General features: G+C 35.2%; 11 protein-coding genes and 1 long non-coding RNA gene across 18 annotated transcripts; 6 read left to right on the plus strand and 6 right to left on the minus strand.

Annotated features, from left to right (window-relative positions):
• LOC135796719 (lysosome-associated membrane glycoprotein 1-like) lies at positions 1–4,156 on the plus strand. The gene is made up of 4 exons (XM_065308849.1): positions 1–353; positions 1,808–2,449; positions 2,512–2,703; positions 2,837–4,156. Exons 1-4 carry the CDS (start codon positions 299–301, stop codon positions 2,977–2,979), a joined length of 1,032 nt encoding a protein of 343 aa, XP_065164921.1. The 5' UTR covers positions 1–298; the 3' UTR covers positions 2,980–4,156.
• A 1,292-nt stretch (positions 4,157–5,448) lies between these two features.
• On the plus strand, positions 5,449–6,045 carry LOC135796721 (uncharacterized). Its single transcript, XR_010549392.1, has 3 exons — positions 5,449–5,734; positions 5,793–5,862; positions 5,924–6,045. It is a non-coding gene; the product is annotated as an uncharacterized lncRNA (long non-coding RNA).
• Positions 6,040–6,586, minus strand: LOC135796720 (COP9 signalosome complex subunit 9). Its single transcript, XM_065308850.1, has 3 exons — positions 6,379–6,586; positions 6,231–6,303; positions 6,040–6,182 (listed from the first exon to the last, which is right to left on the minus strand). Exons 1-3 carry the CDS (start codon positions 6,445–6,447, stop codon positions 6,145–6,147), a joined length of 180 nt encoding a protein of 59 aa, XP_065164922.1. The 5' UTR covers positions 6,448–6,586; the 3' UTR covers positions 6,040–6,144.
• Positions 6,587–6,757: 171 nt separating this feature from the next.
• On the minus strand, positions 6,758–10,014 carry LOC135796718 (MPN domain-containing protein CG4751-like). 4 transcript variants are annotated; one of them, XM_065308846.1, is made up of 7 exons: positions 9,886–10,014; positions 9,501–9,629; positions 9,092–9,232; positions 8,658–9,004; positions 8,420–8,589; positions 8,119–8,367; positions 6,758–8,061 (listed from the first exon to the last, which is right to left on the minus strand). In XM_065308846.1, the coding sequence occupies exons 2-7, from the start codon at positions 9,624–9,626 to the stop codon at positions 7,055–7,057; spliced, it is 2,040 nt and encodes a 679-aa protein (XP_065164918.1). In that variant the 5' UTR covers positions 9,627–9,629; positions 9,886–10,014; the 3' UTR covers positions 6,758–7,054. The 4 variants fall into 4 exon arrangements, with proteins under 4 accessions (XP_065164918.1, XP_065164920.1, XP_065164919.1 ...); XM_065308848.1 differs by lacking the exon at positions 9,501–9,629 and having other exon boundaries at positions 9,886–10,010; XM_065308847.1 differs by lacking the exon at positions 9,501–9,629 and having other exon boundaries at positions 9,092–9,348; positions 9,886–9,991.
• A 244-nt stretch (positions 10,015–10,258) lies between these two features.
• LOC135796504 (zinc finger protein 724-like) lies at positions 10,259–12,157 on the plus strand. 2 transcript variants are annotated; one of them, XM_065308543.1, is made up of 4 exons: positions 10,259–10,483; positions 10,623–10,833; positions 10,893–11,485; positions 12,014–12,157. In XM_065308543.1, the coding sequence occupies exons 1-4, from the start codon at positions 10,397–10,399 to the stop codon at positions 12,155–12,157; spliced, it is 1,035 nt and encodes a 344-aa protein (XP_065164615.1). In that variant the 5' UTR covers positions 10,259–10,396. The 2 variants fall into 2 exon arrangements, with proteins under 2 accessions (XP_065164615.1, XP_065164614.1); XM_065308542.1 differs by lacking the exon at positions 12,014–12,157 and having other exon boundaries at positions 10,893–11,993.
• On the plus strand, positions 11,908–13,403 carry LOC135796505 (zinc finger protein 615-like). The gene is made up of 2 exons (XM_065308544.1): positions 11,908–12,894; positions 12,950–13,403. Exons 1-2 carry the CDS (start codon positions 12,162–12,164, stop codon positions 13,267–13,269), a joined length of 1,053 nt encoding a protein of 350 aa, XP_065164616.1. The 5' UTR covers positions 11,908–12,161; the 3' UTR covers positions 13,270–13,403.
• A 471-nt stretch (positions 13,404–13,874) lies between these two features.
• LOC135796511 (SPRY domain-containing protein 7) lies at positions 13,875–16,047 on the minus strand. The gene is made up of 4 exons (XM_065308550.1): positions 15,737–16,047; positions 15,478–15,648; positions 15,156–15,407; positions 13,875–14,678 (listed from the first exon to the last, which is right to left on the minus strand). Exons 1-4 carry the CDS (start codon positions 15,861–15,863, stop codon positions 14,581–14,583), a joined length of 648 nt encoding a protein of 215 aa, XP_065164622.1. The 5' UTR covers positions 15,864–16,047; the 3' UTR covers positions 13,875–14,580.
• A 57-nt stretch (positions 16,048–16,104) lies between these two features.
• On the minus strand, positions 16,105–20,430 carry LOC135796502 (probable phosphorylase b kinase regulatory subunit beta). 3 transcript variants are annotated; one of them, XM_065308537.1, is made up of 15 exons: positions 20,289–20,430; positions 20,133–20,227; positions 19,919–20,054; positions 19,453–19,735; positions 19,105–19,386; positions 18,881–19,053; positions 18,413–18,821; positions 18,126–18,356; positions 17,765–18,068; positions 17,561–17,712; positions 17,221–17,496; positions 16,816–17,153; positions 16,570–16,762; positions 16,356–16,511; positions 16,105–16,305 (listed from the first exon to the last, which is right to left on the minus strand). In XM_065308537.1, exons 1-15 carry the CDS (start codon positions 20,300–20,302, stop codon positions 16,153–16,155), a joined length of 3,195 nt encoding a protein of 1,064 aa, XP_065164609.1. In that variant the 5' UTR covers positions 20,303–20,430; the 3' UTR covers positions 16,105–16,152. The 3 variants fall into 3 exon arrangements, with proteins under 3 accessions (XP_065164609.1, XP_065164611.1, XP_065164610.1); XM_065308539.1 differs by lacking the exons at positions 20,133–20,227; positions 20,289–20,430 and having other exon boundaries at positions 19,453–19,697; positions 19,919–20,050; XM_065308538.1 differs by lacking the exons at positions 19,919–20,054; positions 20,133–20,227; positions 20,289–20,430 and adding an exon at positions 19,806–19,823.
• A 119-nt stretch (positions 20,431–20,549) lies between these two features.
• Positions 20,550–21,383, plus strand: LOC135796510 (UPF0598 protein CG30010). The gene is made up of 2 exons (XM_065308549.1): positions 20,550–20,702; positions 20,771–21,383. Exons 1-2 carry the CDS (start codon positions 20,550–20,552, stop codon positions 21,287–21,289), a joined length of 672 nt encoding a protein of 223 aa, XP_065164621.1. The 3' UTR covers positions 21,290–21,383.
• On the minus strand, positions 21,276–22,838 carry peo (ubiquitin E2 variant domain-containing protein pendolino). The gene is made up of 4 exons (XM_065308546.1): positions 22,489–22,838; positions 22,264–22,421; positions 22,032–22,197; positions 21,276–21,973 (listed from the first exon to the last, which is right to left on the minus strand). The coding sequence occupies exons 1-4, from the start codon at positions 22,516–22,518 to the stop codon at positions 21,518–21,520; spliced, it is 810 nt and encodes a 269-aa protein (XP_065164618.1). The 5' UTR covers positions 22,519–22,838; the 3' UTR covers positions 21,276–21,517.
• A 292-nt stretch (positions 22,839–23,130) lies between these two features.
• Positions 23,131–24,132, plus strand: LOC135796512 (mitochondrial import inner membrane translocase subunit TIM14). The gene is made up of 3 exons (XM_065308551.1): positions 23,131–23,270; positions 23,333–23,543; positions 23,879–24,132. Exons 1-3 carry the CDS (start codon positions 23,268–23,270, stop codon positions 24,022–24,024), a joined length of 360 nt encoding a protein of 119 aa, XP_065164623.1. The 5' UTR covers positions 23,131–23,267; the 3' UTR covers positions 24,025–24,132.
• On the minus strand, positions 24,022–25,654 carry LOC135796506 (growth hormone-regulated TBC protein 1). The gene is made up of 3 exons (XM_065308545.1): positions 25,315–25,654; positions 24,368–25,253; positions 24,022–24,311 (listed from the first exon to the last, which is right to left on the minus strand). The coding sequence occupies exons 1-3, from the start codon at positions 25,338–25,340 to the stop codon at positions 24,228–24,230; spliced, it is 996 nt and encodes a 331-aa protein (XP_065164617.1). The 5' UTR covers positions 25,341–25,654; the 3' UTR covers positions 24,022–24,227.
• Positions 25,655–25,663: the final 9 nt, after the last annotated feature.

Raw genomic sequence — 25,663 nt, forward strand, 5'->3', positions numbered from 1 at the left:
TCGCGTTAATTCGCATTTGTTCGCAGTTGGAACATTGCAGATCGCCAGAGTTGCCTCGATTCTCGAACAAACACTGCACTACTCAGCTCTGCTACTCAACAACCGCCCCACACACACGAACAGTCAAGCAACGGCACATCCGCCTATCCAGTTGATTCGTTCAGCTGGTCGTCGTCGTTAGTGAAAGCCGCAGTCTCAGGTCTCCGCTGTGCAGCGCGCGGTGTGTCTCATTCAGCCAAGGGCGAGAGTTCTGTGGAATAAAATTCATCAGCCCGCAATAACACCATCGTAACCAGCCATGGGCCGGCTACCGTCTCTCCTCGTTGTCAGCGTGCTGCTGGCTCTCGCATCCGGTGAGTAAAAATATGCTTGGCTTGTTGTCACTACTGTGCACCGAGCAACAGCGGCGTCAAAATGTCGAAACACCTCGACCTGGCCTGCATTGCTGCTACGATCGCAAAACAATCACGCAGCGTTCACGTGATATCTAATTAGCCATTGCATACAACTCCGCATGTGAAAACCTCAGCCTCCTTTGCGACGTTCGCATGAGTTGCATTTGTGCATGAATGGCGGCGATGTGCGGCGCAATTTCGGCCGAATCTCGCCTCGCCGAGACTCGTGTGGAAACGACAAACGATAGAAACAACCGCAACGTTTTGTGTCGCTTTGTTCGCCGCGTTGGTTGTATCAGATGACCTCCAATAAGTATTTTTAAAATTTGCCGATGGGCGATGATACCCGCCGGTCATTGAAACAAAAACACGTAGAAACAAATTACGCCGGCATCGGATATAGATATATACGTGAGCGGACGCAATGTTGCGCAAAATTTGAATGTCGAGACATTGAAATACGGAAGTTGTCTGGAGAAGCATTGAATTATATTACCAAATTGTATTGCAATGATAACGGGTTTGACGAAATTTATCGATGTTTTTTTTTTCTAAATAAACAAATATTAACCTTAGACACCAAGTAAATAAAATAATATTTGAGGTCGTGCATAACATGTGCTTTTTTAACTTATTTTAGAATAACATTCAATTATCTTCTCCGGGGAAGTACAAAAGACATAATATTCCGTTTGGGATTCATTCGAATATATATAGTCCTGAGAGGTGTTGAAAAAGTGTTTGCTTCCATTGTTATTCCAGTCTAGAGACCGGTTTATATCTATATATTCTTTATTTGTGTGCCTCTTCAACGCTCGACAAACGAAGTTGAAAATATTCCAGATCTATTCACGATGGACGATTAGGAGTACATATGTATTCTAGAATTGATGGAATTTGTCCATTTTTTATGGCTTCGCTTCTGGCCGACGCCGCAATGTATGCGTAATAGTGTTGATAGTCGGCCGTAATATCAACTATTCCGTATAACGTGTTTTTTGTATTTTGTATTATCAGCTGCAACGACGGTCTGCACTGAGTCGCCCCTTGGCTTTACAGCCAATATGTTAATGTGTTTCGATAACGACGTGTTAGCGTTTGCACACGATTGTAAATATTTGGTTAATTCTGTGCGGCGCGCGTTGAATCAGCGCGTGGTTTCTGCCGACGTTTTACGGCATCGCACAGACATTATCTGCCTGCCGGAAAGCCTGACTCAGCTTTCCAACAGATAAACAAATTATTTATCGGAGATAATTTGCTGCAATTTTTATAATGGACGCGTCTAACTTTGCAAGACTGTAACACTATGATATTGTTACACTGTGATATCTTGAATATAATATATGTGCAGTCATTATATGTGCTAATGATAAATATGTTTTTAATTGTTTTATTCTTTTCAATTGTAGGTCAAGCTCCAGCAGCTGATATGGAAGTCTCTGTTCCGAAGGGCGAACCAGTAAAAACTCCCGATGGGCCTTTTACAGTGATGCCTACACCTGCTCCATCTTCCACCACAGTAAAACCAACTGAACCAACTAAACCTACGAAGCCGACTACGCCCGCTACCACTACAATCGCCCCCACAGTTCCAACCAAACCAACAACACCAACAACTCCAACAACTAAACCAACTACACCAACGACCACGGTCGCACCAACCACTCCCCCACCGACGAAGCCTACACCTCCACCACCAACCCCAGCACCACCAAAACCACCTGCGAATATTGATCCTCCTACTGGTGATTGGAACATTAGCTACGTGGCACCCATTAACGGCTCGTGTATCTTTGCTAAAATGGCCATTCAGTTTGAAGTGCCCTATCATACAAAGCACAACGAAACGTGGCATGCCTATGTCGACATTCCCAAGGATGCGAACGCAACCGGAAACTGCGACAATTTGTCTGAGAAACTTAAACTCTCCTGGGGCAACAACTCCGTCGTGTTTGATTTCACCACCAAAGTAAACGGAACATGGTACTTGGTTGATCAAATTAATTTGTCTCTGTACAAGGATGAGAAGAACTTCCCAGACATGGATAACAGTAAGTTTGCTTTTCTCCGGACTTAAATAAATAAATAATATTTTGATTTCTATTTAAATTAGGCTCCCAAACTATTAATCTGATGTACGGAAAGAGTTTGTTCAACACCACTGAGAAGATGTCGTACAAGTGTGCTAAAATTCAAACCTTCAACCTGACCATGGATAACTCGAATGCCACCATGGGTTATATGCATATTGGCCACTTGCAATTGCAGGCATTTGCGGCGAAAAATTCGAAAGGATTCGCTGATGGTTAGTACTTATTTTTAATAACTAGCGAATTTGATTTTTGTTAGAATGAATAACAGTCGTTTGGTTATGTCATGTAATGTCATGCAATCATGTGCGGAACGGCGGTGTTTAAATTGTAATGTTTGTTTTTCAGCTGTCGATTGCGAACCGGCGGGCACGCCCGACATTGTACCCATCGCAGCCGGGTGCGCGCTGGCCGCGCTCATCATCATCGTGCTCGGCGCGTACCTGATCGGCAGGAAACGCTCGCAGGCGCGCGGATACCTTTCAATGTGAGTCCCAAATGCACTACACGGCTAGAGAGATTTGGTACTGATAGGAAATTCGAATCAGAAAAGATTTAAAAAGAAAACTCTAAGCGGGGATTTAAAAAAACAGAAAAGAAAAAAAAAAACAAACAGGAAGATTGAATTTGGTAATTTAAAAAACAAAGGTATCCGTTTCATGTTGCCAGATTTGCAAGTTTAAGTTTTAGTTGTATCTATTGAACGTAACTTCCTAATTTTACTTGTAACGTGAATATATTTTCTCATCATCTCTCTAATTGAATAAACGCAGTGCTTCTACTAGTTTATATGCTCAATCATTATCGTTAGGCCGTTGGACATGAAATGGAGTCCTTCACACTCGAAAAGAAAAAAAGAAAGAAAATGTGATTAATAAACTATATGTTAATGCTGGATTATTTTTTTTTATAAATATGGAGTTAAGATTCGGTTTTATTCATGAATTCAAATTATATTTGTGTATGTTAAATGGAAAAATCTATGTGGGCGTACCACCGGTGTGGTTTACGAACAAAGTTGCGTTGTTGCATTCACGATTTGAACGAATTTAAATAGTTTGCTGTTAGTAGTTTAAAAACAGCGATGATTTTATGGGGAAATTGAGCGTGAATGCATTGGTTTTTGTTGTTTGAACGCGTAGTTACACTCTCGTATATATATTTTGTAGCAAACATGAAAACTCGATTTTTTTTTTTTGTTTACGTGTGTATTGGTTTAGAAATTTATAAATTTTAAACATTTTCGATGGAACTCGTTTTGCACTTTGATTTCTCAAACCTCTTCCCAATATGTAAGCGTAGAATTTAATCGACTATACAAGAATAACCTAACTGTTATCATGGCCACTCATGAGTCTAGTTTACTAACTCGGTTTTGTTGACAAGTGCAAGTGGTGCAAAGGCCATGATTAGTAACAATATATGCGTAGACAGCCTAACGTAATATAACTATGCCTTGGTATATGGGGTATAATAAGAAAATGGGACAACTAATTATACAACTCACGTTGTGTCGTGATTGGAGGCGGCGCCCCGATTTTTCGCAGGCTGTGAGACTTTCGAGAACAATTACTAGCATCCCTCTAATAACATGACATATACTCTTTAATTTACCACAAAATGTGTAATGAATACTATTTGAACAAATAAAGGTGTCTTATATTATCAGCAACTTGTTTTATTTGGCGTCGCAGTGCTCTAGCTGTGTGTTTGCACATAGAATAGATTTATTTTGGTGATGGCGGATATGGTGGCGAATTAACACACGGGCTTTCTTGGTTTTAGGTTTACCGAAACGAAGCGGGAGGAAGATTACATACCGATGAAGAATTTATCGTGCTTTAATTAGATATGTACTTACATAAAATCTGCATATGTATTTTGAAAACGGTGTTGCACTACAACTTTTGAACGACTTCACGCTTCTCATAAATCGTCCATTACTAACGCGCTACAGGTCGGAAGTCGTTCAGTGCTACCAACATAAAGGTGGCTGCCAACATGAAGATGCGCATTGAGGTTAATGTTTAGGGCAACTTCCAGGTTAGGCTATAGAACCTATTTTTGGGCATTATAAAAATCTGCATTATTTAATTAGATAGCAAAGAATGACTGAATCGCATCTCATCCTTTCAAAGATGCGAATCTTACATCGAGGCATTATCAACAATATGCAATGCGAATCATCACCGACTAATCTAATTGCAACGAACACTAAAACATAGGCACCAACATATTAATAAAACTAAACTTGTGATGTTTGTGATTGTTTTAGTTCTGTTTGATAGTCTTATAGAAATAACATTGAAATACGAATAAGATTTGTGATATAATTGAATGTAGGATATGAATTTCTCATTGTTTCACTTGTTGGGCTGATAACTGTATGAATTTCTCTAGGTAGAGCACAGCCAGTATAATGATACTACCACATACATGAATTACACCAAACCAAAACTAATAAGGAGCTTAAACATCTACAATTTTTATAATATATTAAGTTAAGTGTGTTTTCTAGACATTTTTATGCAACTTAACTTTATTTGCAAGTGTATTTTATATTTATATGTTTGTTTTTAAGTTTACCATTATGTGTTTCTTTACCACTTAGAAATAAAAGTATTTGAGAGATATTAACGGGCATGCTAAATATGTAAAAAATAATTTAACCCTTTTTAAATATCACAACTGCATTTCCTAGATCTACAAAGAAGAAGAGAATATAATTAAACATTGTAAAATGTTAAATTCCAACTGAGCGCTGAAATGAAAAACAAAAGTGACAATAAAATATCAAACATAAAAGAACTACTTCTTCTAATTATTACTTAACTGCTTCATAAACAAATATGATTGACGGAATTCACTTGAAATATTCAATTATTTACTTTCTCATCAAGATAAACGCGATAATTCCATGTAACCATACCTAAAACAGTGGTTATTGTAATATGAGTTGTGTTATGTTTGTAAACTACCTTCCATTGCGCATCCGATTTCAATATTTGCATTATAGGCAAACACTGATTGTAGTCGTTATCGTATCCTGCAGCTGACACCTTACAATACACGCTTTTGACATCATAGAGCATTTGCACGTGCTAGCGAAATATCCGTCGCGACAATATCAGAAATATTAGAGTAAATTGATTGCTTAAATAAAGAAAACTTAGTTAAGCAAACATGAAGCCAGCTCAAGTTGTTGACGAAATGTTTCCGGAAGGACCTTTCATGGATTGCGATGAGGTAAGTGCATTGTATAGATATTCTTATCAGCTAGTAACTACTTCGCTGTTATCTATAGATGGGTGGTTCGAATTTAATGAGCGTCGAGATTTCGCCGGAACGCTTTGTTCACGTGGATTTTCAGAATGGTAATACATAGGAGCATGTATTTAGAACAAAATTATAACTGAATTTAATACAAATTTGTAGATTTTGGTGAGCTCTTTGATGATGAAGACCTGGATTGAATCATTATAATGTTTGCCATTGGATGAATTAATAATAACTTGTAATTATTGATATTATTAATGAAATAAATACATTGATTCACATTCGATTGGTTTTATTAAGCCAAATAGTCAAGTATATAAATAATTACCTGCACTTTTCCATGAGTGCCTAATGTTATAATTTATTTGCTTTCTTCATATTTATTGGCAATCATCGTCATCATATAAATCATCAAAGTCTGAAACTAAAGGTGTTATTAATGGAATCAAACTAAAACAATTGTTACCATTATAAAAGTCTGCATGAACAAACTTCTCATTAGCAGCCAGGTCCATCAACAATCCACTGGATCCACCAGCCTACAAAGAAATAATTAGATTATTTTGTTTTAATTTTGTTACAGCCAAAACAGTAAAATAATTGAAAACATTTACTTCTTCTAGGTCCATGTATGGCCCCGCTCCCTCGGGGAACATTTCGTCGGCAACAACTGCAGGTTTCATGATTATATGATTGTGCAAAATGTGTTTGTTTTGTCAATATTTTTAATCGTTTTGTAGATATTGTGAGAATCAGTTGGAATTCTAGGTTATGTTTACTATGTTGTATGTTTAGATGTGATGGGGGTCACAATATTGGAAAACAAATTAATATATGGCACATTTGAGTTTTTTTTAGCACAAATCATGATTATACCCATAAACATTAATTCAATTATAGCACTTTATGAAGCAAATGCTCAATTAACCATTTCTCACAAAAATTTGTACTAAATGATCCATAACATGATCTATTTCAACTACAAAACAAGTATCCATTAGTATTGATTATATTGTGTTGTATACATATGTAAACAAATATTCTAGATATACATCATACATTGAAAAAATAAATAATTTACCTATAAAACCGTTGAAATACAAAATAAAAACCGATATGATATAAAAAGAAGTTGCATTATATAAAAAAAAAATCACAAACTCGATAAGATAGTTAAAATTAAGGCAATTTCATGAAATTCGGTTTTTCTTTCTGAAGAGATTTGCATAATACATTTTCCACGCGCCAGTATCCCAATACATATACAAATATAATAATCATCATTGCCAGTCAATTAGTTGCCGTAAGATTCATAGGCTCGTCTTCATTGCCATTGGTAGACTGCTGTCGATTAGACTTACTCAAATCTAGAGTATCCAAACTTCCAGTCTCATTCACATTACTTTTTTCAGTTTTATTCGGCGAAACAGTGAGATCCAAGCTACAATCGCCACCACGAGCTTTGCTAAGATCCAAACTAACAGTCGTCTCCGATTTGTCACTGTTATTAATACTGCTGATAATACTCAAATCCGCAACATCGGAAACATTCGCCGCATTGTTCTTGCTATTCGTATCTGTCTCCAACTGCAGATTCTTATAAAACTCCGCTGTAAAACTCTTCAAATCCGTGGGTATCTTGAGTGGGGTTGTACTTTTTGTTTCTTTCCCCTTTGGGCTGCTGGTGGACATCGGCTTAAGGATATCCTGCATCTTAAACATATTCGTCTGCAGAAACATGTTATTTGCAGCAAGTGTGCTATGCGCCATTGGGTCAGGCAAGCCGAGAATGCTTGATGCGCTCGGAAACTTTCCAGAGTTGAAAAGTACGTTTGCAATGTCGGAAGTCAACATCAAATTACTATTCAGGCCGCTGTTAAGCACAGGTGCATTTAATGGAGGCAAACATGTACTCTTTGTAACTTGTGGAACCTGTGGTATAGTTAACACAGGATCCGCCTCTTGTGGACAATCAAGAAGTTCTCGAACGTACGCCCAGAGGGCCTCATTTTCATCTTTCGGCAGTTTCGATAACAAAGTGTTTTTTAACTTTTCAATGAACGTTGTATTGTTAAGATACTTTTCTGTAAAGATAATAAGCTCCTTATGCTTCCTGTAATATGCAGCACACTTGGCTAACTCATCCTTAACAGGCGCAGGAAGAGATGCGTCTTGTGTTACCGAATATGACATTTGCATTGGGCGGCCATATTCGTTAGGCTTATTCTCTGGAGGTGGAATCACCCAATATGCAATTATACTTGATTCCAATGAACCATTATCATAATTATAAGGTGCTACAAAATATTATTCAGTACCAATATCACTACTTAACTAAATAATAAAATACTTACAAATAATTATACCAATACACGGTGTGTAATTATTATCAGTTAAACCTTTCATTTTGATTTGATAATCTAATTGGGCGTCGATATCCCGCAGAGTAGGAGTGGCTGGAGTAAATGGATGGGAGTGATACCACCCAACCAATGTCAGCCTTTGTTTTTCAATCGTTTTTTGTATTTCCATCTCAACGGAAACCGCATTTTCCCGGTCGGATTTTGTATTCCGACATGGAAATGCATGTGTTACTTGTAAATCTATTAAAAACAGTTGATAAATCATTGTTTTATGCTTTATAAAGTGGCTTACTGTGTGAATTGACGTCCCAATGCCCACCCAAGTACCCACACACTTCGTTACCAGTCAGATGTGAGTGAAAATCCATCAGGAGCGCCGCATTGGTTGAAATTGACAATAAAAATGGCTGAATTTTACCCAAATTCGAAAATGGAATACATTCTATTAATGTATTCGCATCACTGTAATCACAAACAAATTACAGAATATAATTTTTGTTTCTGTGTACCGCTGAGAAGAAAATACTAACTGCATAAAAGTGCGATTTGCAATCGCATTGTGTTTTACAACAACCCGCTGAATATATTGTGGTTGTACGGGTGGATGCAGCTCCGCCTGCAATTGCGGCAACTGTTCATCCTCCGACTCATCGCGTCGACTCATCTCGGTTTTTAATTTCTTATAAAATATATTCTTATAAACGTCTAATTTCCGCCCTTTGTATTTCACAGATGACCAACCGCAGCCACTCTTCTTATCGGGATTAATAAATCGTTTGCATGCAATGGCCCATGCGCTCGGTGATGCAAAAACCAAATCCGTTTCCTGACTGCGGATCTTGCCGTCTTCTAGTAGATCCCCGATAAACCGCTGACCCTGGAATATTACATCTTGTAATGGAATGTCTTTGGATATACCTCAGGCTTGTATAGGGATATCGGGAATGAGAATCTGAGATTTTACCATGTACTCGATAGACATGCTGCCGACGGCCGGCTGCAGCACGTCCGCAGCAAGCAGCATCTGCAGCGTGACCGTTCTGCTTGTCGATACATTACTACAACTCGCTCTACCCGCTCGATGGCCACTCTCCACATCACAATCCTACAGAAAACAATACACCAAATACACCAGCAATGAAGATACCAGCAGTTTAGCTTGTGCAATGTATTTTCGCGATCTCAGTAAGCCATGCAAAGTCAGTCATGCAATTTTTTCAACTGGAAAAAAAAGCGCTCAATCAACAATGCGTTGATTCCTCTATATCCCTCTTGTTTTAATAATTTTGATATTTCCCAGTGAAAAAAGTTAAGCAGTGCAGCAATTTGCAAGAGACAAATGAGTGAGATGAGTAAACGATTAATGTGTGAACCTCGTCAATGTCGTCTTCGACATCGTCGTGCTCGTCCTCGTGCTCCTCTTTATCGTCATCCTCACCGGTCGGGTTAGTACCACCACTACCATGACCTAAGAGTGCAGCTTCGAGCTGTGACTGCATCCTCTTAGCCAGAGCATCATCATTGCATAGAAAGAGAGGCATAAATCAATATATTACAAAACGCTACCACTCGTAATAATTCTGTCAATACATTTCAAATACTCTAAGTACGTACTTTATGTTACATATTACGTTTAAAATAAATACGCAACAAGAAACCAAGAGAAATTCATAACCTAAGTTGATACAAATTCAAATATCTGCTCAGATTGCGCTTTATGCACGTTTATGAATCATTACATGCAATGCGATTGTTTACCTCTTTGTTATCTGAGTCTGCTGTGGTAAGTTACATTCTATTTGCAGTTTTGTTAAGTGTTTTTGTGGCAATAACACCCAAAAACATCCGGCACTTACATGTAAACAAAACTAACAAAACAAAGAGGAAAGACGCGCATTGCGGCCGCCATCGTCGCCATGGCGCTGCGTACCAAGAATATATTTCAGTTTAAAACTAAATTTAAGCTAAATATAACCCATTATTATGTATGCGAAATATATTACAATTTGTAAATTATATTTTTAATTATATTTCAAAATTTGTATATAAGAAAGTGGTAGGTATTTTTAAACATTGCGTGTCAAAATATTTAAATATACGCATGCGTAAATATGTCTAGTGGGCATACCAAAACTGAGAAATGTTTACACATGTTTCTGTGCTTTTCATGTTTTTATGTTTGATTTGATTACAACGCGAAACAAAGTAAAATAAAACTAATTATTGAATTGTTTTCGAATGTACCTGTATATATTGACATTTATTTAAAATGGTATTCAGTTGTTGTGTACCAAATTGCTCAAACACTAATAAACAAACAACAGTTCATCAGTTTCCTAGAGAAGATAATGTTATAGTATGTACTTTATAACTAAAATAATCAAATAGTATCACAAATATGTAGTATTATAAATAGTATATACTATTAACTGCCTCTTAATATGCATGTATATAGATAAACAACTAAGTTATTATTTGGATATATTTTATTTCAGAGATATAATCAATGGATAGATGCAATTGGCAATTTTAAACTAAAGAAAATGGAAAGAAACAAAGTGATTAAGAATTATCGTGTCTGCCAAAATCATTTTAGTGCACAACATTGGTTTCCAATGAACAAAAATGCTTCCAACTTAAAAAAGACTGCAGTGCCTGATCAACACTTGCCTATAATAATAGTAATTGATGAGAAAAGCAAGTTGAGTAAGTTTGATCATGCATTGGATATAATAAATTATGCTTAACTTATTACTTATATTTAGATGAGATTGAAACTGGCTCTACTGAAGCTATTGATTCACCTATTTCAAGAGAGGAAAATACATCTATTGCTAAATGTGTCATTTGCCAAAAATTCATACCAGCAAATGAAAGTAAAAAATATGATATTGCAAGTACACACATGCTCCAAGTAGGAATGACGTTAAACGAATTTATAATTCAAGAAGTCTTTGTTCATAAAAACGAACAAATAAAATGTTATAATAGTTTTTGCTGTCACTCTTGCTATATGTTAATGCTGGATCTAGAAGAATATTTGACAAAAGCCAAACACATCAAAGATTTGATTATCAACATATCTCTGAAGGCACATGAAACTTTACAAAATATGAAAATTAATGATGAGAATTGCAATGCTTTTCATACTGCCACATCAACAACTCCAAGAAGCGAATGTAATATTCTTACTGAAAGTCTGCATCAACAAACATGTAAAGTTGCAATAAAAGCCCAAGAGCAAGATAATTTAGAACCAAATTTGAGTAAAGGGAAAGGTTCTTTTTGTTGTGAGATATGTGGGTATTGTTTTACTTTGAAGAATGAATTTCAACTACATTTGAAATCGCACTTAAAGGTAAATTCTATTAAATGTTCAAATTGTGATAAATTCTTTAGCAATAGTAGAGATCTTAAAAGACATGCAATAATTCATTCCGGTGTACGGCCGTACAAATGTGAACTTTGCGATAAAACATTTTCACATAGAAGTTCGATTCAAGCTCATAAACAAGTACATGCCGGAGTAAGAAAGTTTTTATGTGAAATTTGTGATAGAACATTTATGTTTAATTCGCATTTAAGTCGGCATATGAAGATACATTCCGAATTAAAGCGATTTGAATGCTCAGTTTGCAAAGCAAAATTTTCAGAGAGATATAATCTGACAGCTCATATGAAAAAACACAAAGTTTGTTCTTCTTAATATACAAATACATTTTTATTATAAATTATTTTTCATTTGACGCTATTTTTTAAATGTTTCTATAATAACGCCATGTTATACGGGGTTCATGTGGGAGGACACGGATTTTTAAATGAAAACATAAACAACATTACTAAAAGCAAAAGAATCTAAAAACAAACAGACTTTTTTATTCTTTAGTTTAAGAGTATTGCGCCTATTATTTTCGATATCCTACATGAGGACGACTCCCACAGGACAAAAATGTCACAAAACTTCAACAGTAAACATAACATAACCCCAAAATATCGGAATGAGCATAGATTATTTGTAACTTTTGAATGAAATCATGGATGAACCAGAGGACCATTGCTTATTTTGCAAAGCAATACTAAAACGTGATATAAAAATCGACATACAGTTTGCTACAACTGAATTAGGCCATGAAAATGTTGAGGAATTCATCAAAAAATCAGTGCTTGGTATCCATGCAAAAACGACTTTAGAAGGACAATTTATTTGTAATGCATGTTATGACAATTTAAACAAATTGGAGGATTATTTATTAAAAAGCAAAGATATTCAACAGTCCCTGCTTGATAAATATCTACATCATCAAGTGAATATTAAGCAAGAAAGTTATGAAATTTCAAGTGAATGCCAAGAACTGTTGGAGCCAAAAAAGGAAAGTAATTCTACAAAAAGTAATGAAGAAGTATCAAAATCGATAGAGCCAATAAAAAATAACAAAGAGCAAAAGAGAAAGACATTAAGAAGAAAAAGTTTATCAGATGATAAAACTCAACCAGTTATTCACAGGCAAAGCAGAGCAGTGAAGAGAAAATCCAAGCCAAAAGTTATATCAGAGGATGATGATGATGATACAGCAGATGAGGCCAATCAGGATGAAAAACAGAAAGAACAAAAACATTGCTGTGAGATTTGTGGCAAGGTCACAAATAAAGGAAATGCTGCCAAACATATGAATATCCACACCAAAAAACATCTCTATGTTTGTGAATACTGCAATAAGAACTTTACACAGAAAGTAGATTTAAGAAGACATCTAAATATACATATGGGTAAAATTAGACTACCAACACACATAATACGAAATAATAACGTAATAATTTGCAGGAATATTTCCCTATGTTTGTGAATTTTGTGGAAAGAAGTTTGCCCAGCATACATCCTACAACATTCACAAAAAGAATCATCTTGGCTTGAGAGACTTTAAGTGTATTGTTTGTGACAAAGCAATGCTATCAAAATCGCATCTCGTAAGGCACATGAGGACGCATACAAGTGAAAAGAATTATGGTTGTGACATTTGTGGAAAAAGTTTTGCAGAGAAATATAATAGAACTTCACATATGCGGAAAGTTCATATGAAAGAACCATCGCCGTCATCTAGAGTTCAAGAAGTGAATTGTGAAGATCAAACAGAGGCGTCTTGATTTAGTACAATTTCACATTACTGTTGAGAATGCCTGTTAATTTATGAGACTGAGATGGACACCCTTCTTGCATTTCAGTGCAAAAATATTGACTTTTTTGTTGAAAGATAAAAAATGATGCTAAATGTGCTAAATTCTGCAGTTTTCATTGTTCACCTTCCATGTTTCCATTAAGTCATGTAAGTTATACGCGAACTCTTGATCTAGACATAGTATGTGTCAATTCTATCAATAAGATTCGCAATTTTATTTTAAAGGAATTAATTATGTAATGAATTGCTAATAATGCACTTCAACGCGCCATCTCGGAATCAACTATTTAATTATAACTATGATTGAATCTAAATGCCAACTTTTATCCTATAGAAAATGGGTGCCTTTTGATTTTCCCGGCCATTATTCGAACTTTTCTCGCCGTAAAAACCATCCTTGGACTTTAACGAACATTTAAAAAAAATAATTGGCCAAATTGGTCTAGGCGTTGTTGAGTTATGCGCTTACCAACAGATTTTGCGATTCATTTTTATATTATAGACAACAAAAAAGTAAATAAATAAAGGCTGTGCAGATACAGCATTCTATTTATCACTTGCTCTATTACCAGATTATATATTTATGGACATTTATTAATTATTTACCAAGAAACAAAGTAATAACATAATGCATTCATTCCATTTTCTTTCTTAATAAGTTAATCACACGGCCTTTACAAGTCTGGTTTTAACACAAGCGCTGTTCATTGATTTGGTTCAAACGTAGCGCCTCTTCGCCTCTTGGCAATCACGAGAACTAATTGATAAAAGTGTAAGCAATACAAAAATATATGTACACATTTCATTTGCGACCACCCTAAAATTTATAATAAATACAATTTTGCTACTCTCTATTTACAAAATGTTTAATAAGTCTTTATATAATCAAATCAGAAAATTTCTACAAACTGGTCGATAACTTCAATTGAATGCGAATAACTGAACACTCAAAGCCGAATATTTTGTGGTCGAAACATTTAGTAAATATTTGAAAAGAATTCAGCAAGAAACAAGAACCAATTACGTTTAACACATATGTACTTAATATTTGATCTTTTGTTTTTGTTTATAATGTTAAATTACTTTTCTTATCAAGAATAGATATAGATAGGTGAGTAAGAGCACGTTTTCGATATAGCGTTTGAAAAATGTCGTCTTTATACGTAGTGTGAGGGGATTAATGCATAAGACTCATTTTAAAGATTATAAGAGGGATAGTGAAGTGTGAAAATTAATTAAATAGGTGAAGAGAGTAAGTTATGCAAGATGATGAATGAGCTTATAGTAAAGATTGTTCCAACATGATTTTATCAAAACCCGATGGCGGCGGGAAATTGAAACTTTCAAGGATTACATCCAGAATTGCACCGTCATCAACTGTAAATTAAATCAAAATTTATAATAACTGTCATAATCACATATAATATAATTTGGGCATGAACAGGAAGTAGTTAAATAGAAAAAAGTAATAAAATCCTACTACTTTGCTCCATTTCCACGTAAAAAGCACTAAAAGTATCACAATTAGTTGTTTTCTTGTTCATTAATCACTTTTAACGACATTTCTAACGTTTCCGAATAGAGTATACTCAAATATTGCAAGAATCAATACATTTCACAATGCATTAAGCATATATAACTTCAAATAAAAACGTATTTACGTCAAAAGACGAACTGAAACACTCCAGAACAACATGTTAATATAATGGGCAGTAAAAGAAAAACACAAAAGGCCAAATTGGCTAAAAATGGTGTGGAATACTACTTAAATTCATTCTTAGAGTTCATTACCCCATTTTTGTATAATCAACTACCTCCAGCTTCTGCTCAAAATGACATAACTGTAATACTTACCATACAATGCTGGATACACTGTTCCCTTTACATTTGTGACAGGATACTCCAATTCAGCACCATTTAAGAAAAACTTTAATTGAATATGATCATAAGATATGCCTATAATGTCGCCTTCCTGAGGTGCTAATGGTGTCATATTGGTTCCATTTGAGATTATATTTGTGGGTGTGCCTATCTTATATATATCCTGCTTATTATGTCTAATTATGTTATCACTACATAAAGCCCATGAATATTCATCCATTCCACCTACAACAATATTCATTTATCACCAGTTATTAACATAAATAAAAAAAACTATTGAAAAATGTGTAATTACCTTGTGTTAAACTGAGATCAGTCTGTCTTGTAGCCAAACCAATTGACCAAGAACCACCTTGTTGAATTTTCACCTCAAAGTATGCCTTGGACTGCACCAGAGGTGCATTACCCAACGCCGCACCTGCCCCGCATAATCGCTGTCCAGATTTCACAATAACCACCTCATATCCTTTAAAACAATGTTATCAACAACTACTCTGAATACAATGACTCATTTGCATAGGATTTCAAGAAACACGAAAAAGTATACAACATACCCATAAACTGTGTGTCTAACTGAATAGGATTTTCTTTGGGGGCATTTTGTGCCTTTGACGAGAATCGGTAGCCGTTTACGCCGTCAGTACAATGTCGAAAACAACAAAATATTGAAACAGATGTCATCTTTGTTCAGTTGTTTAACCTAAATGTTTATTTTTGGCTCCCGTTTTCGCTAGATTTGGATCTACTTCGGCGAGAAACGTCACGCGCGTCAAACACTCTCCCCTCTTTTACAGACATCAGGGTTTTCCGGTTGCGTGCAACGGAAAATTGATTCAAACCTAGTGCAACTGCAACTAAGAATTTGAAGACAATATTTTACAATGGCTGGAAAAAGAGTAAGTAATAATAAAAGTAAAATATGTAGTTTTTGTCAAAACTTTGTTCTAACAAAGATTACAAGAGTAAATTATTATTGCACATGGCAAAGATCATTTTCAACTGAAAGATCCTTTTGCTGACCGTTTAAAATATTATTTACAACCGCACGCGCTAGATAACCCATCGATTGTGTATAGTTTATATCAAAAAGATATGAAATTTTAACATCGCTAATGTTAAAATCCTAAAATAAATATTCATTAGAAATTTATGCTTAAAATTGTAAAAACATACATTGCAGTAAGTGGTAGCTGCATCCTTAACCAATTGTTCCAAATCCAGCGGTTGATTGAATGAAAGCTCGGGGTTTCGACATAAAATTGTTGAAACAATTGAAAGAAGTTCAACAACCAATTGTCTATAAGCTGGTTTCTGAATGTGATTCAACATCTGTTATACAAATAAAAATTAAATAATGATTAAATTAATACTGATAGAAAAACAGTACCTCTTCTACAAGAAGTGAAAAAGTAATCTCTGATTTCGTCATGTTTGACAACGTCGGTTGTTGTGGGATTAGATTTCCCATCACGCGAATTCCATGAGGAGTTCTCGTGATAACATCCCACACATCATTATAGAAATGTTTTGGCACACGGCATAGACAACCTTCCAGTTGTCTTCGTTGATAAGTTGTTAATCTGTAAAACATATTAAAATATGTTTCACATGTTACAAATATTTTATATCTTACTTTTCTTTGGTTGCCCATTCGTTAATAGACAAAACTTTCAGTAATAACTTGCGCAACTCATACGGAGAATTGTCTTCCAGTTGCTTCTTACTCCCCGAAAACTGTAAATACAATTTAATCGCTTCCAATACCCAACCAATGCGTATTTTTAAGATGCCACGGAACAATTCCGGATCAGTAGATATTAATCTACCGCAGTATAGAATAACTTCTTGTTGTAATACCGCCTGAATGACATCGTGTGGTTGCACGGTTGTATACATAACCGATTGAATTTCTGCGGGGGTCATTGGTTTGTCGAAAACTGTTTCGGTTTGTCCGACAACGCCAACAGTTAACTAAAAAAAACATTTTTTAGTAATATTATGAGAAATTACGGAGATTTTTTAAATATAATCTGCTTACTTGTTTTCCATGCACAAGTACAGCAGTAATAAAAGGACTGATTGAGTAGACATTGTGTCTTAACAAACTGCTTGTGTACCGTACAGCCGCCCAATGTTTAACACATCCAGCCTGATAATAAATCTGCTGCAAACGTTCCTCAACTGTAGCATCTCCTACTTTGTAAAGTTTACTCTCATTCTTTAGTAGAAATCCATACAATTGGCATTGGATGTAGATATTGGTTGTTTTTTGTAACTCGGCGATGATATCACATGTTGGCTTTTTAGCAAAATGCTAAATATGAAATAAATTACAATAAAATATTGTAAAAATAGTTTAAAATCAACATTTTACGTACAGAATAATCCAACAATTCTTCATTACAATGACTAACAGTGTGTATGTCAGTCAAACTTTGATAACCAATGTAATCATGTTCAAGTTGTTTGAACTGATGCGCACTCTCTTCCGAAAAGTCAACATCGAGAATGTTTGTAAAATCCAAGTGTTCTATTGAAAAATAAAAGTTATTACAAAGCGTAGGTATATTTTATGTACATACCAACACATGAGCTGGAAATTAAATTTTGCAGCCTTCCAATACGCACTTTAATCCCTTCACAATATCCTTTCTTCAGCATTGCTAAAAGATCTAACATTTTCTTGAATTGTGGATCTCGCATGTGTTCCTCTTTCATAAGTAGGCAAACTGTTGGACGTCCAGATAATCGCCAATATCTTCCTACAAATTGTAGTTCTGTCTTTACATCATCAATTAACAACTCCATATCGCGGTAGAGATAAAAATCAGATACTTCGAAAATTAACGGATAGCACAACACAGTTGATCCACAAATTCTATAAATCTTAAATTAAAAATATTTAAATATAAAATAAACCTGTTATGATATTACTAAACTTACTTTACTTGTTCCCAAACTACCAATAGGCCTAACTGGCCTCCCTTGCAAATTCAACTTATGATTGACACCTAAATGTTCATAAACTTTAACGAGTTGTGTAGATGACCAAATCTGCACCGGTTCCACTTCATGTGGAGTTTGAGTTTGAATGCCATATGTCGCCATCATTGCTTGCAATCGCATTGATTCGGCAATAAGAACTATTTGCACAACTAAATCTGTCGCTGTGCCCTTCAATTTAAATTTAAGAAAGAAAAAATAAAACTTTACTTTTAAAATTGATTTACTTGGAAGGCTGAATATCTGCCCGCTTTTCTCGGTCTATTATAACTCGGAAGATACCTACGAATCGGATCCAATTCATTAACATGTAATAAACCTTCTGTTAACAACTGTGCTAAAATAAAAATTGCCTGGTTCCACAAATAAAGCCCTGGTTCAGCGTATGGTTGACGATTGGTCGAACCGGGTTTAGCTTTCTCTTTAACGACGTTTTCTTCGGGGACATAGAAACATTTTGATATGAAAGGATCTCCATTTTGATCAGTGAATATCAACGGCTTTAATAATTCCTGATATTCGACAATTTGTTCTGGTAATGAGCGGAAAACACCGTCGATTATCATGAAAATGTAAAATATCGGCCATTCACATTCAATATTTTCGAAGTTTTTGATTTCACCACGGTTATAATATCTGAATAAGTTTTAATTTTTTATTTGAAGTAAAAAGATAAATGTAATGAATATTTGTACCTTTTGTTTTTATTTTCGAGAACAGTTTTATAACCATCCCTACTATATCGCTTAAATCCATACCGTCCTCTTAATTTGTTGATTATATTTTGTTTAGTTGCCGCATACAAATCATCTTCATGTGTTGCAAACGCAGGATACGAAATTGTGGTTAATAAAGTCGCGTCAATTTCCTACAATTCACAAATAACAAAGTTCTAAGATGAAATATAAAATATATTTGCCTTTGAAGATGATTCTCTTGGAAGCATAGTCTCGAAAATACTCCTATTTCGATTATGTGCATCAATATCAACATAAATAACACTCCAAGATGCTCCTTTATCACCAAACAGATTACATCCGTTAATCGCCTCCAAAGCAGCTTTGGCCATGCCAATTGAACTAGCATGAACCTCCGGTGTTCCATCGTTTGCTTTACTTCCTCTTTCCCATATTCCATAATCGGGAGTTCTGTAAGCCCTTTCTACATAATAAACTAGATTTTGAACGAATGCAACTTCATCCTAAAAGTAAAACCCGTAAAATGATCAAATTTAAACACTAGAGCCGAGAATGAATTCGTGTTCTACCTGTGTGTAAATTATTTGTAAACCAGATGTGATCATTTGCACCAAATACAGTAAATAAATTGAAACCACGTCAATTTGCAAATGATTGTACTCATCGTCGCCGAGCACAACATCGCCGGTAGTGATATTAAACTTAACATGCAGCGCATGTTGACTGCATTGATTCTTTTTGAATAATTCCACTCGTTGGGCTTGTTTAATCCAACAGCTTAGAATACCTCTCATACATTTTACTGTTGATTGGCCTAATTCGTAGGATTTACCACGATCGTCATCAATTCGTCTAAAATCACACATTTAAAAGACCAAATTTCAGATTTGGTTAATTATATAAAATATTTAATAATACTTACTGAAAATATCAAATATATTATTAGTAAGCAATAAAAATAAGAGTTTTATATTAGATCAAAACAGTTCCAAACAAAATGTTGCAATTTTATAAAAAATATTTCCTTAATTTTACCTGTATGATTGATACAATCCCCAAACTGCTGATGCACAATAAACACTATCTCTCACACTTCCAATTTCTTGATTCGAAGACAATTTAGGAAACAGGCCTGTAATAGGGCTTTGATAGCGAAGTAACTGTCTCTTGACTATAAAAAACACATAATAATAATTGTTAACTTGAATATAACTTTTCAAAATATAATTATACTAAAATATCAGCTCACCCATGCCATAATAACTATCCAGCTGCTTAACTGTGTCTTCATAATTGTTAATTTTGAGAAACTGTTCAAGTGAATCCTCAATTGTACTGCTTGGCCTTTAAAGTAGTTTCAGATTAGCTAAACCATAGTTAAATACAAGGAAATCTATTTAGTTACCTGCGGTTATTCATTGTTTAATAGATTTTTTACACCTTAACACATAGTTTTAAACGATTCACTCGTAATAAACTTAGCGCACTAAAAAAACAAGTTAAAGTTGCCCCTCGAGTTGTCCTTAAGATCTCAATGTCAAAAGGTGATTCAAGAAAAGGTTAGAAAATTATTTATAGAAATAATAATTTATATTTTGATTCGTTAGCAGTAAACAAAAATGAAGATTGCGGTTCAAAGATCGCATAGCATAACTTAAAAATAAAAATGTTAAGAACCACAAGAAACTTTCCTTACTTTCTAAATAGCATAAAACATAATGAAATATTCAAACACAACAGATCAGTGTCTTATGTGCAAGGACAAGAACCTGAGCCAAAAATCCGAGAATATTTTTATTTTATTGATCATCAAGGCATGGTAATTACTCAAATCTATTTACCTAGGTCAAAAGAAGTGCATTTCATGTATCTTGCTCTTATTATCAGTTGTTTTTAGATGACTCCCGGATGAAAAACTTCACATCATGCTTCAAAGAGAAAAAGTTTCTAAAATTCTTTTTTAACCAACTCAAATTGAACAAAACAGATAGATATCCTGAATTCCCATATTTATCACTCTGTGGCAGAGAGAGAAACTTTGTCAGGTGTGATGATTATCCAATTGTATTCTCAACAGTTGTTCAAAAAGAAAATAAGGACGGTATTTGCGAATACCACTTGACACACAATAATACAGATGAATTACTATGGAAGTTTCAACCAGAAATGATTTTTATGCTGCCTGAAACAGGAAGAGTATATCATCCAGCAGCTGATAAAGTTGGACAAGTTGGTCTTGTGAAATCAAAACTTGCAATTGAATTCAGTAAACATTTCACATTTGATGATGGTGAGAACAACCCACCAACACATTTTGAATTCAATGGCATTAACTACAAGTTGAATAATCAGTGGTTTGTGAATGCAATTCGAAACAAACCAATGCCAATAATTAAAAAAGAATAAGTTAACGATTTATTGCTGCGACGTCGTAATTATACGTCGTATAAATAACAATCATACAATATGTGAATATATTAAAAATGTTTCATTACTGTAATGGTTTCTTTTTTAAGTAAATAGTCAAAAACTCTGTACATAGGATGCGGTTACGCGCGATACTGTTGTTTTCGATGCTTGGCATGTGTTGCGTTCGTTAAATTCGATTACAAAAATACACTATACAAACGCCGATCAGGACTCCTGATCAGTGCTCGAAGAAGGCTCTTTAGTTAGTGGACGGAAAGTGCCCTCCTTCACCCAGGAGTGGCCGGCGCTAGCAACTGGGGCAGACGGTTGCAACATGGTTGCCCTTACAGAATCGTGAATGTGCGGCGTATACTCCTCGAAGACAATATAGTGCTTATCATCAGTAGGCGGCCGTTCATATAATTTTTCACGCGATAATTGCACACTCTGCTTGCATCTTGCTTTGAATTCGGCTTCTTTCACGAGCAGATCACAAGCCTCGCGATTGACTGCATGTGACGCGGTTGCTTCGACATTATCAAACATCCACTGCAAGTATTTCAGTACCTGCCAAATATGTTGTTCAGATTTTTGCCAAATGGGAAAACCAGCGTGTAAATTGACTTCGTTTGATTGTGGATCAATAACAGGATGGAACACTTCAGAGTGGAAGATTACTTTCTGAATAATATTAAATATTACTTTGTTATTAGTTAAATTTACTCAAACTAAAACTTACTGGATGTGCACTGTTTGGAAATGCTTCATCCAAGTGAATATTAAACCTGAATATTCCATCTTCATAGGGGCCAGTACGTACAAACAAAACACCAAACCAAACAAGTGATGATTCTTGTGATGGTATCACATAAACTCCTCCAATCTGTTCACTTTGCACCATTTTACTAAAAAAATGTAAATTTTGAAGTGAAAAAGTGTTCTGATTACTATCGTAAACAATTTATAGTTACTATTCAGCAAGAATGACGTATTCCTGATGAAATTGCTTGTAGAATTTATTGAGATCTTCATTTTGTTTGCCAAAAAGGTTCTCCTTATTGTGACCAGAAGGTAATACCCTTCTCAGTGAACCTTGCCTTGTAAAACCTTCACTGCTGCTACTATCACCCTACAAAACGGAGGTGTTTAACCCAATAACTATAAATTTCTTAATATATTGTTGTTATTTTAAATACCTTTGTATCACGACCCATTGATTGAATCATGGTCTAAATCTACACCTTTAAAACTAGATAACATAATAATATTTACAGCCAACAAGTGACAACCGTGACGTCAACATGTAATTACGCAAATATCCATCTGGGTGGGATGAACGTTAATTGTATAGCGAGATTACGGATGTGATATGAGGACGGAGTTGAGCGATCTACCAGCAGTTTCACTAATGTGGCGAATGCCTTGTTTTCACATTGCCCATCCTGTACTGTTGTGTTGGATGATTGTGTACAGTGTATACAGGGGGATATAATAAAAAAAAAAATGCGTCATTGCACCGTTATAGGATTCATTGCTCATGTTTCCGAGTTCCGTTAGCAAAAATTGCAATGTACACGTCGGAAAAAACAAATATGACACATGCCATATATATTTTGTATTTGCCATTTGTGGAAAGCATTCTCAAACTCATAAAATTTGAAATTTTCGTAAATGTATTAAAATTACATTATGTAGATATTAACTTACCAAATAAAAAAAAATCTAAGAAATCGCAATTTATTTTACAATGGATAAACAACACGACAGAAATAGATGGATTCAGGAATTGGTAAACCAATTTTAAATAGCATATTCATGCGTAGTATCAGTAGTTGCCTACCTTATTTATGTTAGATTTTGACATTTTATTAACAAGGTCATATTTCAGCGCAACACGCGTTTAAATGTCATCGAAAATTCTAGTCTAGCTGTTTGAAATCACATAAGTTTACGTATTTTTTTACCAATTGTGAAAATGGTATTTCAATCAAAGCGTGTATTTTGTGTAACGTGTTTTCATTGAACGTATTTCTGTTGCAGTCAGCTGGATTGATAGTAACAGGCCTAGGCTTGGCTGCAGTGGGCTTTGCGGGCAGGTACATTGTGCGACAAATGCCGCAAGTTACAAGAACAGTAAATGAAGCAATAAAGAATCTTCCAAAGTTTGATGCTGATTCGGTCGCCAACTCAAAATACTACAAGGGTGGATTTGATGCCAAAATGAATAGGAGGGAAGCTGCTTTAATATTAGGTAAGCAAGGGAAAATTTTTGTTTCAGAAGAGACATAATGTCAGGAAATGCAATAAAAATAGTTCTACTGTTTGTCAGGAGTGTGAGAATTTGTCCTGAAGTAGGGTCTAAGCTGTGGTGGTTGTATAACTTTAAATAATATCAACATAACCAATATTACTTGCTCATGATGATGACAGTCAAACAGTGTTTCAAAAATCAATTATTTAATAGCAAACAGTTAAATAATATCGTATTTCATTGTGATTTTGTTTGATAAAGTAGTTGGTGCAGATACACATATCAATTTCACTTTTGAGGAATAAAATTTATCTCTTTAACTTTAATTTTTCAAGGAATCAGCCCATCAGCAAACAAAACAAAAGTAAAAGATGCCTTCAAAAAAGTAATGGCTGTGAATCACCCCGACAGAGGAGGCTCACCATACCTAGCATCAAAGATAAATGAAGCCAAGGATTTCATGGAGAAACACTCCAACTGAACACACAAGCAAATTTATTGGTAATAAATATCGTAGTAATGTGATACCTAAATAATTATTAAAAACATTGTATAAAAGAGAGACTAGATTACACTTGCAACTTTAAAATGAGTGCACTTATGGAAAATACCTAACAAAAATGGTACTGCTGCATACCGGCCGTACACACTTGTACTCTTTCTTAAACTTTACTTTTGATCACTTTATTTTGCTCCAGCATTTTTATGCTTTCTACGTAATTGTGCTATCTCAGCGTTGGTCATCTTGCCTGGCAACTTGAATATCGCCTAAAAATAACATTTTTACATATTTCACATTAAAACAGAACAAAAAATCAACTCACTTGCATAAAATCATGACAATTAACAACTTTGGAACTCTTTGTCATCTTTTTGAAGCAATCAACAATCTCGCCCAACTCAGTAGTCTCTAATATTTCCTCCCTGTGCATTCGAATAAGCGTAAGCGCAACACGGAAAATAATCTTCGACCCTTCATTGAACAAGCAATCCCAGATGCGCAACACCGTCTCAACCGGCAACACCTCAGCATAAATACAAATGAACCATTTGGTGGTGGTCACAGCCCACGGCATTCCTATTCGAGTAATATGCCGATGTACAGCTGGTTCTCTAATACGCACCAGCTCATCCAACACAGCCATATCAGTCAGCAGCCCGCTCATATTCTTAACGTAATACTTTGGCAGGATATTCTCAATCAACGCCTTCAACAACCAAAAAGTCACCTCTTCGCTTTTCGTCGCCAGCAATAACAAGCCAGCGATGTAATTCAGTCCCTGGCAGTAACCAACTTCAGTATTCTGCTGGGCAAAGGAAGCAAGAATATTGTACAATTGACGCGGCAGTTGCGAATCGCTCGTGAAGTAAATATTGTCGGGAAACGTGCGTGGAAGATCAATTTCGATCATTTCAGTGATCATACTGATTTGAATGGAACTGCGCACCTCAGCGTACGTGACGCTGCTGGCTTCTTTGAGCAGGAGTGCGCCCGACGTGCTCATCCACACGACGGGACGCTTGGAAATCGGTATACCTTTACGTATGAAACGTTTGAGGGTTTTGGACTTTTTCAGCTTATGAATATCATTGTAGTCTTCCCAGCGTTTTGATCTTCGGGCCAATACTCGGAAATATTCCGACATAAACTCTTCATAAGCCTGATAGTTGAAGTTCTCCGGACGTTCAAATCCATACTCATCTATTTTACTAAATTTTCGAATGAATTTGAATCAATTAAAGATTGATTTAATATGGGATATAAACATACCTGTATTTAGTTTGATTGTTAGACATTGTAACTTTGGAACTGCTAGCTGAGAATTAGTCGAAGCATTCCCTTAACTTTAAACTTTATGATTCATCAATCAAGAATAGTGTAATGAATGAATTGGTAATAGTGGCTTGATGTTGTGACACCAATCTAACCACTCACTTCATTTTAGTGCGCGTTGACTGATTTAGTTCAACTCCTCTTCCTTTGTCTTCATCACTAATTGTTTCAAACTATTTACTTTGCATCGCAATGGTTTTATGTTTGTTTAGCTCCTATTTAACTACTGTTATAAACTAACCTGTATACTAACTTGAACTAAGTTACTAACCTAGAAAAGCTGTGT

Source organism: Atheta coriaria, unplaced genomic scaffold (genome assembly GCF_025399875.1).
Source record: "Atheta coriaria isolate IRGN ID8LTWV9N9 unplaced genomic scaffold, Caltech_Dcor_3.1 hic_scaffold_7_pilon, whole genome shotgun sequence".
Taxonomy (NCBI): domain Eukaryota; kingdom Metazoa; phylum Arthropoda; class Insecta; order Coleoptera; family Staphylinidae; genus Dalotia; species Dalotia coriaria.